This window comes from Micromys minutus (assembly GCF_963924665.1).
Source record: "Micromys minutus genome assembly, chromosome: 1".
In the NCBI taxonomy this organism is placed as follows: Eukaryota; Metazoa; Chordata; class Mammalia; order Rodentia; family Muridae; genus Micromys; species Micromys minutus.
Genome location: NC_137969.1, coordinates 65,193,016 through 65,208,772, shown reverse-complemented (window position 1 = coordinate 65,208,772; position 15,757 = coordinate 65,193,016). Strand labels below are relative to the sequence as shown.

Genomic DNA, 15,757 nt, shown 5'->3' with positions numbered 1-15,757 from the left:
GGAATCACCATGTCTGACCTCAAGCTATATTACAAGGCAATTGTGTTAAAAACTGCATGGTACTGGTACAGAGATAGGCAGGTTGATCAATGAAACATTTTTGGAAGATCCAGAAATGAACCCTCACACATATGGTCACTTAATTTTTGACAAGGGAGCTGTAAACATTCAATGGAAAAAGGACAGCCTCTTCAATAAATAGTTGTTGGTTCAACTGGCACTCAGCATGCAGAAGAAAGAAAATAGAACTTTTCTTATCTCCTTGCACAAAGCTCAAGTGCAAGTGCATCAAAGATCTCCACACTAAACCAGATAAACTGAAACTATTAGATGAGAAAGTGGGGAAAAGCTTAGAACACGTAGGCACAGGGGGAAATTTCCTGAGCAGAACACCAGTGGTTTGTGTTCTAAGGTCAAAGTTTGAGAAATGGGACTTAATAAGATGGCAAAGTTTCTGTAAGGCTAAGAACATTGTCAAGAAAAAAAAGGGCAGCCAACAGATTGGGAAAGGATCTTTACCAACCCCATGTCTGATAAAGGTCTAATATCCAATATATACAAAGAACTCAAGAAGTTAGACACCAGAGAATTAAACAATCCTATTAAAAAATGAGGTACAGAGCTAAACAAAAAATTCTTGATTGAGGAATATCGAATGGCTGAGAAGCATCTAAGGAAGTGCTGGACATCCCTAGTTATCAGGGAAATGCAAATGAAAACAACCCTGAGATTCCACCTCACACCAGTCAGAATGGCTAAGATCAAAAACTCAAATGACAGCAGATGCTGGTGAGGGTGGGGAGAAAGAAGAACACTTCTCCACTGTTGGTGGGGTTGTAAACTGATACAACCACTCTGGTAATCAGTCTGGTGGTTTCTCAGAAAATTGGTCATAGTACTACCTGAAGAGCCAGTTATTCCACTTCTGGGCATATACCCCAGAGACGCTCCAACACACAATAAGGGCGCATGTACCACAATGTAAATAACTGGAAGAGGAGAAGCAGTTTATTAACCCATTCTTGACTCATGAGGAAAAGGAGTGGTTTACAACAGAATACAGAGATAAATGTGATCACAGTCACACTGAACCTCACAGCCTGCAGTGTTTGAATATTTTGAATATTTTGTGGTGTTCCTCTTAGTATCCAGCATCTTATCACCAAGAATTTTTAGAGAAACCTAGTGTCTTCTCATCAAAATAGGTTAACAAAAAGACATTTAAGTCATCTCTTCCTAAGGACTATACACACCTGTGTTAACACAGAGACCTGCCCGGAAACAGCATATAGATTTAAGTCTTGTGTTTAGTGTACATGTAAATGTGGGGCTGAGGATGCTCACCCAACTCTCATGTCTGTTTTGTAAATGGTTTTTACTCCCAGTCAACTCTGAGCTTATGAAATGTGGAAGTTTGACATTTCATGTTCCTTCTGCAGGAAAGGAAACAGGAAGAAACTTACTACAAGGATTTTTAAAATCACTCAAAATACAACAGAAGAAAGGGTTCTGGCAACTATTCTACCTATGTGTAGCATCTGAAGACTTGTAAAATGGATCACAGAGATGAGCACTAGAAAGCAAAATTACATTGTAGTCTTCAGAGCTCAGGAAATAAGTAAATCAAAACAAGGGTGCTGCAGTGAAAAAACGCTAAGTGGTGGTGGTAGTGGGGGAGTAGGGGCAAGATAATTTAGAATTAAAATTTAAAGGGGCTAGGGAGCAGGTTCAGTCTGCTCACCTTACAAAGCACAAGGACATGAGTTTGATTCCCAAAACCCACATTTCAAAAACGCAGGTTTGGTAGAACATGCTTTAAATTCCAGCGTTTTGTTATTGGAGACAGAACGATCCCTAGGGCTCCCCACCAGCCATCCTGGCATACTTGGTAGCCCCAGACTACAGAGAGGGGGAACAGCCTGAGAGCATGCTCTATGGTTAAGACAACCCAGGCACCATTTTTGGCACCCACATAGTAGCTCACAACCATCTGAATCCAGTTCCAGGGGCTCTGATGCTCATTCCAGCTCTGTGAATGGTGTACGTGTATCACACATGGAAGGAGAGAACCAACTCCTGTAAATTGTCCTCTGAACTTTAAATGTATTCTGTATACACACATGTCCCTATGCCTATCACAAACAGTTCACACACACATACACATACAAAAACACATATAGCACACACAGAAACACATACACACACAAACACATACATACACAACACACACACACATAAACACACAGGATAGATAAAAAATAAACCTCAAGAATATTGTTTTTCTTAGTCAATATTTAAATGTACACAATGTGTCTTAGAGGAATTTGGTCTGCAGTGATGAGCACTGAGAGACCAACCTACAAACCAAAATGATACTAACTTGAGGTCCCATTCCCACCTTTTCTGCTCTACAGAAACTTTTCTGTTTTCTTTTCAGATAACAAGATTTTTTCAGACAGTAAATTATGAATTAGTAGATGATTACTATGGTTTACAGTAAGTATAGATGATAAATCTTTATATAGATTTTTCATTTATTTAAAGGAACTAGAGTCATCTGAAAAGAGGGAACCACAATTGAGAAAATGTCCCCATAAGACCCAGCTATGGAACATTTTCTTAATTAGTGATGGGGGATGGTCCAGCTCATGGTGGGTGGTGTCATCCCTGAGCTGGTGGTCCTAGGTTCCATAGGATAAATTAGGCTGAGCAAGCCATAAGGAGCAAGGCAGTAAGCAGTACCCCTCCGTGGTCTCTGCATCAGCCCCCTTCTGGGGATTTCTGTCCTATTAGATTTCCTATCCTGATATCCTTCAATAATGAGCATTAGCAATGTGAAAGTTTAAACCCAATAAACCCTCTCCTCTGCTTTTGTCATGGTGCTTTGCTTAGAGTGCATTATCCCAGCAGTAATAACCCTGACTGAGATACCTGGATGTAAGCCAGGAAAGGTAGCCAGGCACAAGCATTCACCCTTCCCAGCTCCCTGACTGTGGGTGTGAAAATCCCCTATTTCAACTTCTAACAGCCTTGACTTCCTCATGAAGATGGACTGCACCTAGGAAATGAGAGCTCAGATTCCACTCCCCTTAAGTCGCTTTTGTCAGGGCACTTTATCATAGCCACAGAAAAATAACTAATGCACCTACCAAAGGTATTGGTCCTGTTGGGAATTTCTGGATTTGTGGATGTTTGCTGAGAATTATATATTGTAGACCACACATAAAGTTATCTAAGGTATTTTTTCCCTAGTCCATCATAACACCCTCAAAGTAGACTCTAGTCAGGAAACGGAGTGTCTGAATCATGCCTTCAGATGCTCTGTGCCTGTTGTTTATGCAACCACTACATTACCCAAACACAACATGATCTGTGTGCCCTTGGTGACTAAAGAAAGTCATTATAGCTAACCTTTCTTGGCGCTCAAGTCAGTTTACACAGTTTAATGTGGTTAGGAGGTCAATTAATCCTCGTGGTTTCAAAGGTGTTGCCAGTGGGGTAAGAAATCCTGTGGGCACGAGCACATTCAGGAGACAGGTGTAGAACCCCAGTATTCAAGACTGAGGATACTTGTAAAGAGTGTGAGGTACTCCTAAAATGCTGGTGGATGCTCTCTTTTGTTTTCTGCTATGCCATGCATCTGGTCAAGGCGTGGGTGGGCTCCAAAGGAGGGAGCAAAAATCAGGAGTACAGTGGCGAAGAGCTACCTTGATGGACTTAGCTATCCTGTGAGCCTCTTTATCTCATCATGCAATAGGACTTCACATTTGGTCTACATGAAGACAGGTTCTTGTCACCTGTTCTCATTCTACAATAACCTGTGTGAATTGTTTCTCTTAGAAAAAAGAACACAGGTCTTGTGCTTCTTCAGTTCCGACCTAGTGAATTTTCAAGAATATGTCCAACAGCCAAACCGGTAGGTGCCATGGGGTGAAAATTCAAAAATGTTTTCTTCAAAATAATATACAGTCACAGGTTGGTACATGAGTCAGTGGCTAAAGCTAGTGTCACACAACATTAAGGACTGGAATTTGGATCCTCTGAACTCATATTTATGTGGGGTGTGTATAACAACCCACCTGAAATTCCAGCACTTGAATGGTAGGGTTAGGGGATGCCCTGAAGTCAGTGGATAGACTAGTCGTGTCTCTGAGCTCTGAGTTTGATAGAGACCTGCCTCAAGAGTCAGGTGGAGAGCAATTGATGATGACTCCTGATACCAACTGCAGGTCTACAGACATAAGTACACACATCCATATGTACCCCAACATACATGTGTCCATACATACATGAGCACATCTGTAACACAGAATACACATTATAAACAAACTAAAACAATGTACACTTAGTAAATTAAACAATACATATTGTCTTTTCACTTTCTTTTACCCTTCTTAGAGGAAAATAGCTATTCTTTGGTTTGAGAGCAGAGGGTACAAGCTCTGCCCACTATGAGCTTCTCCCTTTAAGTGGGATTGGATAAATGTATACAAAAAATGTAACATAATTAATCTTTGAAGGCCTGAAAATCAATTGTGTAAAGGGACATTGAAATTAATGGGGAAAAGTGCCAGACACATGTGTCCCGAATGCCCATTCTTCCAGAGGGACATTTTTTAATTTGTTGTTGTTTTCCCCAGAATTTCTTATTATACCTTTATTGTATTTTTGGCTTTCAGTCTGGGCACTTGGTGATGGGAATTATAAAATGGCCTCCCTAGAAGGAAACACATCTGGTACAAGACAGTACGGTGCACAGTTACCGAGTAGCTCGGAGGAAAGAGCAGGCCACTTTGATTGAGAAGGGAAAGATAAAAAGATAGGTGCAGTTTACGAGTGTAGACTAAGTAGACACTCAGCAGGCAGATGGACTCCAAGAACAGACACAGACAACAGTGCCCAGGTGAGAAAGAGGCCCAGACTGTTCTGGCAGCCACACCAGTACATCTCTTCATAGACCCAATCTATTGCTGGTCCATCTCAGTGTTACCAACAGCCATTCATTATATGGTGAGAACATGAGGAATACAGACATATACAGTGGAGTGGAGCTTCAGTGCCTCTCGTCTTGGCTGTACAACAAGACCCTCTTTATACCAGAGCAAGATTCCATGAGTTTTAAGGGAGCATTGTAACTTTAATTTTTTTCAAATCCTATTTTTAATGGTTCTTAAACAGTTTAACTTTCCTTGTAGCCCACCACCCACCAGAGGTGGTGGAAAAGAAAGGACACAGGGGAAGTGGACCTGTTTGGAAAGATTCTTTGAAGCAACTTCTGTCTGGAAATTAGCAGTTCAGTTCACAGGTCAGCGTGAAGCAGGAGATCGATCCACTCAGGAACACTTTGATCAGTTCAGTAGAGTTAGGTTACCAACAGCGGTGACACGACCTACTGGAAATGGCCAGGCCTCAGCCTTGGCTCGAGTCAGTAGAAGGGACCAACAGGAACACCAGAAGTTCTCAGCTGTGCCTCTCTCATCAGAGCGAAGATCAGGCAAGACTTGAGACCAGCAAGTGTTGCACACTACAGCTGTACCGGCAAGCCAGGCTCTGCCTCCTTCACTTTGTGGAGTCCTATTCAAACCCTTCCAAATATCTTGTCTCCTCCACATGCCTTGCCTCAGTGTGAGCCATGCACAGCATGTGCATCCAATAAGCTGGAGTTGCTGGAAGCAGTGTCACACTGCAGCACACTACACGAAGTTTTTTGTGCTTTACTCTCTATGGTGTTCCAACAAATGCAGCTCAGGTACCCAGTGTACAGGGGAACAATACATTCATGGCCTTAGCAAAGAATTTTTCATCACCTGTCCTTTCACTTGCTTGCTTTAGCAGCACATCCTCTTTTTGGTATCTGTTTCAGAGAAACGTTCCTTGACATGTTTCCCCAGCAAAACACCATCCAAACAACTTTCCAAAGAACCCTTAAGTTTCCACTTCAGAGCATTTAACTGGGATAAATGTGATCTATCCTCAGCCCCGTCAGGAAGAGTAATTGAGTCCAAGTGTTCAGGAACAACCAACAATATAACAAGGCCCTATATCCAAAGAAAAAAGGGGGGAGTATATATACATTTATATATGTGTATAAATGTGTGTGTGTGTATATATATATATATATATATATATACACACACACACACATTTACACACACACACACACACACATATACAAGATAGTTGTATCTTATACACATCCTATCAGATTGCAGTAGGTTTTTATACATGTGTATATATGTATGGTATATGTACATTATAAATGTATTTAGGCACATGTCTTTGTGTGATCACAACTATGGAGGGCTAAGCTTGATGTCAGGTGACTTCCTCAATTCATTCCATTCCACCTTACATATTGAGCTGGGGTCTCTTGCACAGCAGAGTTCCATTTGGTTCTTTGAATGGTGTCACCAGAGTGTCACCCCTCACAATAGGGCAGACACTGTGGGGCTGCTAGGCTCCTGTGTCCACAGGTAGTTTGTTGTCTATAAACACATAAATACAGATGCTGGGGATGCAGGAACACACAGTTTCCTGTAATCCCAGAATGTACAAGGAAACAGTAAGATATCACACATTCGAGGTTAGGGCATTTAAAACAAATAACAGGCCCAGTACACTCAACTGTCAGTAGTTGACTTGTTGGTCCTCTGATTATACATGAAGGTGGGAAAACCAGAATGAGAAATTCAATTCCCTGACAAGTTTCCACCTGAATTAAGTTCATGATAGATGCCTGCTGGCAAACTCTACCATGCAGGCTGCAAGCATGGAGTTGATAGGGTTGCAGCAGTAGAGGTAGAAGACAGGATCCATTGGGGCTCAGCCCCAAGACATCTCATTAGATAGATGCAAATACTATAAAGTGTAGGACACTTCTGGTAAGAAGCATTTCAGATAACGGAAGAAATTCAGTCTGTGTTTCTAATGCAAACTGTAGCCATCTTTGGCTTGAACTCTAGTTCAGATCATGCAAGTCAGACCTTCTGAGTTCACTTTGTAAAATTACTTCATTTTTAGGTGTTCGAAATTGATGTTGGCTGCGATTCAAGTAAATACATAATGGTTCGAGGGTAAGTATGTGACTTCTATTGTTTTGAGTCTTACTCTGTTGAGGTTTGGTCTTTTGCTACCTATTGTAATGCTACAAATTGTCCCCAAAGGCCTGGTTGCCCCCAGGGACAAGAGAGTCCACATGTAGACCTGAGTAGCACGATGTGACCTAGCCCGGCATCTTATTCCTGAGTGGTGGATAAAGATGCCTACAGCCTGTAGCTGAGCAGAATTGTGGTAGGTGGAATGTGGTGATTTGAATATGCTTGTGCCAAGGAGTGGCACTATTAGGAGGTGTGGTATTTTTGGATGGAGTAGGTGGGGCCCTGTTGGAGGAAGTGTGTCACCATGTGGGTGGGCTTGGAAACCCTCCTGATAGTTGACTAAGGCTGCCCAGTCTGTGCCTGGATTCCTTTGGATGAAGATATAGAACTCTTAGCTCCGCCTGTGCTGTGTCTGTCTGAAAGCTGCCATGTTCCCACCTTGATGATGATGGACTGAACCTCTGAACCTGTAAGCCAGCCCCAATGAAGTGCTGTCCTTACAGTTGCCTTCATCATGGTGTCTCTTTACAGCCAGTAAAACTCTAAGACTGAAGAAGATGATTTAAGTGGGCTTATGGACCATCCTAGTAGAAGTATGCAAGACATTGGTGCTGGGGATGATTTGAACTGTGCAGACCTGGCCCAGGAGGTTTTAGTTTTAGTATGTGGCCTAGAGAGTGTTTGGGGGGGGGGTTGTTTGTTTGTTTTTGTTTTATTTTTTGGTGAAGAATATATCTGCTTTTACCATTGTCTGAAGAGTCTGTGAGGCTAAGTTGAAGAGTTTTAGATTAATTGCTTTGACAAAGGAAATCTCAAAACAGCTGGGTATGAATTCTGTTGGGTGGTTACTTATGAAGAGCAGTTTAATGAAAAGGAATAATCTGAGAAAAGAAAAGTACAAGATATATGCTTCAAGGGACACCAGAAAGTAGAATCAATCTGAATCCTATAGTCAAGGAGATAAACAGATATGGGGAGTAGTGATCTAAGTGCAGGGTCTCAACCTGCTAAGCTTATTGTTTATGCTTTTGTAGTAGAACAAAGGACTTGGTTATTGTTTTCCTTTAGACTTTTATTCAGAAATGAACTACAGTCCAGAGATGTAGCACACAACTGTGATTCCGATCTCTGGGCTGGAAGCTGGAACACACAGGAAGCGGGAAGCAGATCTTGAGGAATAGTAGCCATGAAAGGCATAAGCCTAGGCATAGTGGTACACACCTTTAATCCCAGAGGCAAGCAGATCTCTGTGTTCAAGGCCAGCCTGGCATGGAGCAAGTCCCAAGCAGAAAAAGCTTAGGTCTAGGTGCGGTGGTACATGACTTTAATCCTAGAACAAAATCACATACTATCACTTTAAGACTAGAAAAGGTGGGATGTTGGGAGATTCCGTAGCAATACTGGTTTTCCTCCAAGCCAAGTGGGGTTCAGAATTCATGTTGGTTTGGCATGCATGATTCCAGGCATTCACAGCATAAACTAAGACTCAGATGTACCCCGCCCCCAAATCAGACAGCATGCCAGTTGGCAGAACCCTAGAGTTACGACAGCAGGCTGAAATGCCCTTCAACCTGGGCCACTCAGCCAAGCTGCTAAAGTGCAGCTCTGAGCTGAGGATGCCGATATCAGCTTAGACTTGCAGGTGCAGCACAGCATCTGAGCTAAAAAATGACAGACACAGAAGACAAATCCCAGCAGATCTCTGAGTCATGAACCAGCCTGATCTACACAATAAAGTCAGGGTGTAGCTACATGTATATATATATATATATATATATATACACACACACACATATATCTGCTTCCAAACAACAGTCTTGGAAATCAAAATGACTAATTTTTTCTTAAAAATACTGTATAAGTTTTTGCTTAATAATGATTAGTTATGTTCTTAGTAATTTAAAAAATGAAGTACAGATCAATCTTAAATTTATATAAAGAAAAAGGGGACTATGGGTATATTTATGCATATGGGGTATGTTTATAATTTCTAAATTTAAAATTATGCTTTTCTGTTGGTAAAAAGCATTGTGCCCTGGAAAAGATATATTCTGCTGGGCAATGTGAAGATCCAGAGTTAGGGTTGAGGCAACAGAAAAAGAAAAGCTATGCTCGTAAGAGCTAACATGGGGAAGAACCTCAGGCTTCTCTGAGAAGCCAGCCTGTGTCCTGCAGAGCTCCCGCAAGAGAACTGATGCAGCTCGTGAGAGTTAACTTGAAAGTGGATGTTGCACTGGTATGAGCAACCAGTTTCTATAAATGTGAGCTTCCTGGGGGAAACTGATGACCGCTCAACCTAGTACATTATACAGTGAATGAAAGGGAATTGAAATAAAGTTGAACATAGAGAATATTAAATTGGCTTATATATAGAAAAAGGGGAATTAAGGATATTTGGTCACAGAGATATTAATCTCTAAAAAGGGAAGAAAGAAATGGGAATTGTTATAAATATTTGAAAGATCACATAGATAAATAAATAAATTCAGGTCTTTGTTCCCAATACTTAGGAGATAAAAGCAGGAACAGATAGGTTCCTTATGAGCTCAAAGGGGTCTAATCTACAGAAATGATCGAAGTCAGCCTGAGCTCACAGAGAAACCCTGTCTCAATAAATAATTGCTTTAAATTGTTTTACTTATCAAAATGAAGTTGGTTATCAGCTCAATGGTTATGATAGTATTACAAATCCTCTGAGAGAGGTCAAAATATAGCAGACCTAAAGAAAAACGGCTGCTAGACTGAATCAATCTATACTTTTGATGAGTTTGGATTGCTGGATCAAAGGCATGCTATTCGAGGAGAGGTTCTATATTTGTGTTAAAAGAAAAGAAGGCTTTGGACTCCTTCCAAAGTAATAAGGATCAGATTTGATCTTTATTCAGTGAAAGACCCCTGAAGGTCTGGGCTACAGACAGGAGGCTGTCAAAAGAAAAGAATCAAATGCACTGGTGATGTATACTGCTAAGCCCTCTATTGAAACAACTCCGAAACTGTCTGAGACTTACATATGTCTCCAGCCAAACCTCAGTTTATATGGCCAATAAATCTTGCTGCTACCAAATTCTAATGACTTGTTATTACAGGCCATTCTCCATTCAGATCGCATAAATAGAGATTCATATCACAGCTTGGTTATGATCAAACTAACTTCCAAAGAAAGTTCAGTCTTTCAACTGCTCAAATGAGGAACAAAAAAAATTGTCTTTAGTTGTTCTGTGCACCCTGAACATTCTATACCAATGTCTTTATAGAACTATATATTGCTGGTAGGATTTATATACTACAGAATGAAAGACCAAAAGGGCAGCCCTGACAGGATTTACCCTCAAGGATGCTAAGATGCCTAAACCTGCTGTTTCAGCTCCCTGATTGAGCCTGCTTCAGACTGATGCTATTTCTAGAGACTTGCTTCTAGACTAGCTTCAGAAAGGACTGCTCTTCCCCAAAAGCTTTGCTTCAGCCATCCTTTCAGACTGTTCTAGTAGATACTTCAATTAAGACCTGAATTTTATCAACACATAGATACTGTATAACAAATGATGCCATCTAGCTCTTTTTGGATTTAACTATCTTTCTAATTTCCCTTTGGGCCTCCAAACAGAAATTCTTTGCCCTAGTTCAGCAAGAAGAATTATAAGAAGATCATGGTCCCGGAACCTTATGTTGGGGTTGATGGTTTTGGTCATTTTATGAGTTATAGATATATGTTGTCAATTAAGGGGATAATTATAAATAATTATGGTCTTGGACAGGGAGGAAACTAAATAGGGAGCTTACACTCAGGAGATTTCTGTCTTTCCTTTCCCCTTCTCTATCCTTCTTTTTTTCATAGGTAAGGGAAAGGGGGCTGAAAAGAAAAGGGGGTATTGAAATTCTATAAGAATTAGAAAAACAAGGGTAGATCCTTGGATCCTTTTTTTTTTTTTTTTTTTTTTTTTTGGTATGGAATAGAGTTGATTGGGGCGGGGCATGAGAGGGGAATTGAGAAGTAAGTAGAGGCAGAAAAGACAGAGACAGAAGAAAAAGAGGGAAGGCCATGTGGAGAGCAATGGGACAGGAAAGGGGGTCAAGGCAAGAAGAGGGTCAGAGAGAAAGGGTAGAGAGCTTGAATCTACTCTTAAACAAACAACAAAAACAAAAACAACAAAAAAAAGCATTTATACCCATAATATTACATTCATAGAGACTGTTACATTCTGATGCAAAATTGAGGTTACATTTTGAAACACTGTTGCAGAATTTTGTTTATGGTTGCAGGTTTAAGGTTTTTGCTAGTATAAATCTTTGCATATTGAGGCAAAATTTAAGATTGATTTTGTTACAACAGGATATGGGTTTAAGAACTTAAGTGGTATAAATCTTTGTATATTGATACAAAATTTAAAATTAATTTTTACAACATATATGTGTATTATGCATACACAACTCATTTTAAAATAAAGGTTTAGTCCCTGTTCTTTTAATGTCTGGTATTACTAAGTGTTGAAAATAATTAAGTAATGCAAGTTAGTAGATTGTCAAAACTCATGGACGTATTAGATACTACTTTAGTGAACTAAAACAGAATGTTTTAAATGTTACTCAGTTAATAAATAGCTAAAAATAAATAATGGTTTTACAATTTATATATGCTATAAATAAATAGATGGCCTTCAAAGCCTCAAAGATCCACAGAATATAGCATTTAAAATTATCTCATTATTAAAAGATCTTTTGACTATAAGATATGTCTATTCCTGACAGTACCCCATTCCACCTCAAAGAAGATGGTGAGCATCGATAATCTCCATATGGAGCTACAGTGGCAGACTAGCCACTGGGCAAATAAAATGCCCTAGCTTCATCTGGAGATCAAATGCTGTCCAAAAAGGACAAATGGACACAGGATAGTTGACTGCTAAGCTCTGCCAAGACAGGGTAAGCAAGTCCTTCATAATTTGTATAAGGTCTGTTAGATATCCTGGGAAATGAGGCTGAAAATGGATGCTTCAACGTTATAGAAAATATTGGAGACTGTCCAAATGATCGGCTATCTCTGACATTTATATAATTCTTGGAAGCTGAGTCCCTGCGCCTCCTGCATACTCAAGAAATACTTACTACTCCTCAGTTCTCTGATGGAGTTGAAGATTAGATAGTCGTAGTCTGACTATAAACTTAAATTGTTTACAATTGAAGTTGTTCTAGGTCTAGGTCTAGGTCAAACTTAGTTAAGTTTAGTGCCCGGACATACACAGAGGGCATATTACCCATAAACATAAAATGAAGTAAATAAGTAAAAGCATATTTGTACAATGGTAAATATTGATTTTCAAATTAAAAGTCCTAAAATTACTAGGAGACACACCTCTGAGTCTATGAGAAAGTTTTTACATTAGGCTCATCTCCTTTTTTAGGCTAGGAAATTTTTCTTCTATGGTTGTGTTGAAAATATTTTGGGGGCATTTGATCTGGGATTATTCGCTTTTCTTTAGTCCTGTTAGTCTCATGTTTGGTCTTTTCATGCTGTCCCAGATTTCCTGGATATCTTGTGTCAGAATACTTTTTTTAGATTTAACATTTTCTTTGATCAATGTATCAATTTCTTCTATCATATCTTCAATGCCTAAGATTCTTTCTTCCACTTCTTTTATTAGTGGAGCCTGCCTCTGTAGTTCCTGTTGAAATTTCTTAATTTTTCATTTCCAGAATTCCCTCAGCTTGTGTTTTCTTTATTGCTTCTATTTCCATTCTTACTTATTTAACAGGTTTATTCATTTCCTTCAACTGTTTTATTTTCTTGGTTCTCTTTAAGAGATATCCTTTTTCTTCAACTGTTGTGTTTTCCTGTATTTCTCAAAGGGATTTATTCATTTCCACTTTTAAGACCTCTATCATCTTCATGCAGTTGGCTTTACAGTCTTTTGCTTGTGCTTCAGCTATGTTGGAATATTCAGGGCCTACTGCAGGTGGATGATTGAGCTCAGGTGGAGGAGACCTATTACCCTGACTACTGTTGATTGTGTTCTTATGCTGGCATCTAGACATCTGAGTTTGTGATAATTATATATCTAGGTGATGATTGATGAGTTTGGGTGGATGTTTTGGTTTTTTTGGTTTCTCCTTTTACGTTTTTTCTTTTCTACTTCTTCTTCTTTTTCTTCTTCTTCTTCTCCTCCTCCTCCTCCTCCTCCTCCTCCTCCTTCTTCTTCTTCTTCTTCTTCTTTCCCTTGGAGAGTGTGATAGCTGTGTGTTGCTTGTTTTCCTGATCTGCTCAGCTGATGTATTCAAAGGGAATGCCTGCTAGTGTTGGAGGCTGGCATGTAGTGATGAGGGGAAAGGAGAAGATAGTCTTTAGATCCATAGGAAATATGGGTTGGGTTTTAAAGGGGGAGAAGTCTAAAGCTGGTATTCTGTTGCAGTGATAGGGATAAGACTCTAACCTTAGCCTTTTGTAGATATTTGCATGCTCCTTTTTACTGAAACATAACTTTAGACTGATTCAGGCATGCCCTACAGAATGGAGATACTGAACCATACGTCAGTCTGAGCTTTTATTTATTCAAGTGTCAAACTGTTCACCCATGGCTGCACCATGGATGCAGTGTTGCTCCCTATGTGTGTGCCGTGGGGGGGGGTCCAAATTTCCCCATACCCTTTCCAAGATTTGTTGTTTGATGTTTTTAAGATTTATTTATTATATATAAGTACACACTAGCTGTCTTTTTTATGTATTTATTATGTAAACATCGTTCCACCTTCACGTATGCCTGCAGGCCAGAAGAAGGCACCAGACTTCATTATAGATGGTTGTGAGCCATCATGTGGTTGCTGGGAATTGAACTCAGGACCTCTGGAAAAGCAGTCAGTGCTCTTAACCGCCGAGCCATCTCTCCAGCCCAAGGGCTTTACTTTTAACTAGCTAACAAGTGTGTCTGCTGAGCATACTATGATTTTTGACGTCATTATGGAATAATTGAATCTAGCTAAGTAAACTTTATGTTGTCTCTCATAATTATCACTCTGTGGAAAGAACTTTTCAGCAGTGTCATAGCAGATGTATTATTGGTCAGCATTCTCTACAGTTAACAGAATTTATAGAATGAATTTATATAGAGAGAAATAAAGAAGATGCATTAAATTACTTAAAGGCTGTGGCCAAGCTAATCCAGCAGCAGCTGCCTATGCGCAGAAGTCTAAGAGATGCAGTAGTTGTTCAGTCCATGCTGGAATCCGGAAGAAGTCAGCTGCACTGCCAGTGAGGAGATGGACCTGCTAGTGACGCAAAAGCAAGCAGGCAAAGAGCAAAAGCTTCCACCTTCCATGTTCTTGTATAAGCTTCCTGAGAAGGCATTTCCCAGATTAGAGGTGATTATTTCCTACTCTAAAGATGTAAGTTAGCAGTAGATATTTTTACTTCAAATTAAGCAAACATTCCTCACTGACATGTTCCTACATTGGGTTGGGAGGAGGAGTTAATTAATTCGACATGTAGCCAAGTTGACAATCATTGTGTATTGCCTTTACAGCAGGCTTCAAAAACTCACTCAGTGTCTGACTGTGGCCAGTACGTAGTATAATAATAGACTTTAGACTTCTGCTCATTATTCCAAAGACTGATCATCGTAGTTCATGAGCAAGTGTTCCCTTCTCCCCTTCTTTCTTAGAAAATTGTAATAAGTGTGTACAAAATGTAAGAGGTAAATCAGAAACATTTGTGAAACTAATTTTTTTTTTTTAAGTAGAACTGCTAAGGCCACAAAACCGATCCCAGAAACTTTGATTTAGTAAATGAACTATGTAAGAGTCTCCAGGTTAAGAACCACCAAATTCAGTGATGAAATGTTTATGCAAATGCTTGAGCAATGGCCTTACAACAACATTATGTTTTATTTTCATAGATTTGATAGGAGCAAATGTCAACGCCGTGATTTTTCTTACGTGATTAACAAGTAAGAAACACTTCTAACATAAGTGTGATTAATATGCAGCTAGCAGTTTATAATCAGCAAGTACTTAGTGCTTGTGACACCATTGGCAGGTGTATTTACAGTTTCCAAATTAAAAAAAATAATAAAAGCTTAGAGATGACCCTTAACATTGTCTGAAACATGTACGAGACACATTTAGCATTTTCCTCGTTGATTCAATTGGTTAAACAGAGCAAGTGTCATTTAGTCTCAAATCTGATATTTGTTGCTTCTAACATAAGATAGACAAATAAGAGTATTTGTTTCCCACCTCTCTTCTCTACAGGACTATGTAATTAACCTAGTTAGAACTATGTCTCCTAAAAACAAAAAACAAAAACAAAAAAACAAAACAAAACAAAACAAAACAAAAACATGTCTCCTGAGCTCACAGAGGACTCCATTATAAGAATAAATTAAAAGTAGAGAATAAGGCTGGAGAAATGGCTTAGCAATTAAGAGCACTGACTGTTCTTCCAGAGGTTCTGAGTTCAAATCCTGGCAACCACATATGACCCACAACCATCTGTAATGAGATCTGATGCCCTCTTCTGGTGTGTCTGAGGACAGTGATAGTGTACTCATGTACAAGAAACAAACATTTTTTTAAGTAGGCAATAACTAGGATTTTAAAATGTACTAGTAGGGCCCAAGGAGATGGCTCAGTGGCTAAAGTCCAAACCCATGGAAATCCAGGCACAGTGAGAT

The 15,757-nt window shown here is 39.6% G+C and overlaps 1 protein-coding gene across 1 annotated transcript in view; it reads left to right on the top strand.

The window, feature by feature from the left end:
- The window catches only part of CATSPERE (catsper channel auxiliary subunit epsilon), a gene marked incomplete at both ends in the record, with an annotated part of 111,847 nt that overhangs the window by 74,756 nt on the left and 21,334 nt on the right, over positions 1 to 15,757 (top strand). The window contains 4 exons of the mRNA XM_080925761.1: positions 2,438 to 2,496; positions 3,841 to 3,916; positions 7,021 to 7,073; positions 14,981 to 15,031. Coding sequence (XP_080781887.1) covers positions 2,438 to 2,496; positions 3,841 to 3,916; positions 7,021 to 7,073; positions 14,981 to 15,031 — 239 coding nt within the window. The remainder of the gene's footprint in view (positions 1 to 2,437; positions 2,497 to 3,840; positions 3,917 to 7,020; positions 7,074 to 14,980; positions 15,032 to 15,757) is intronic.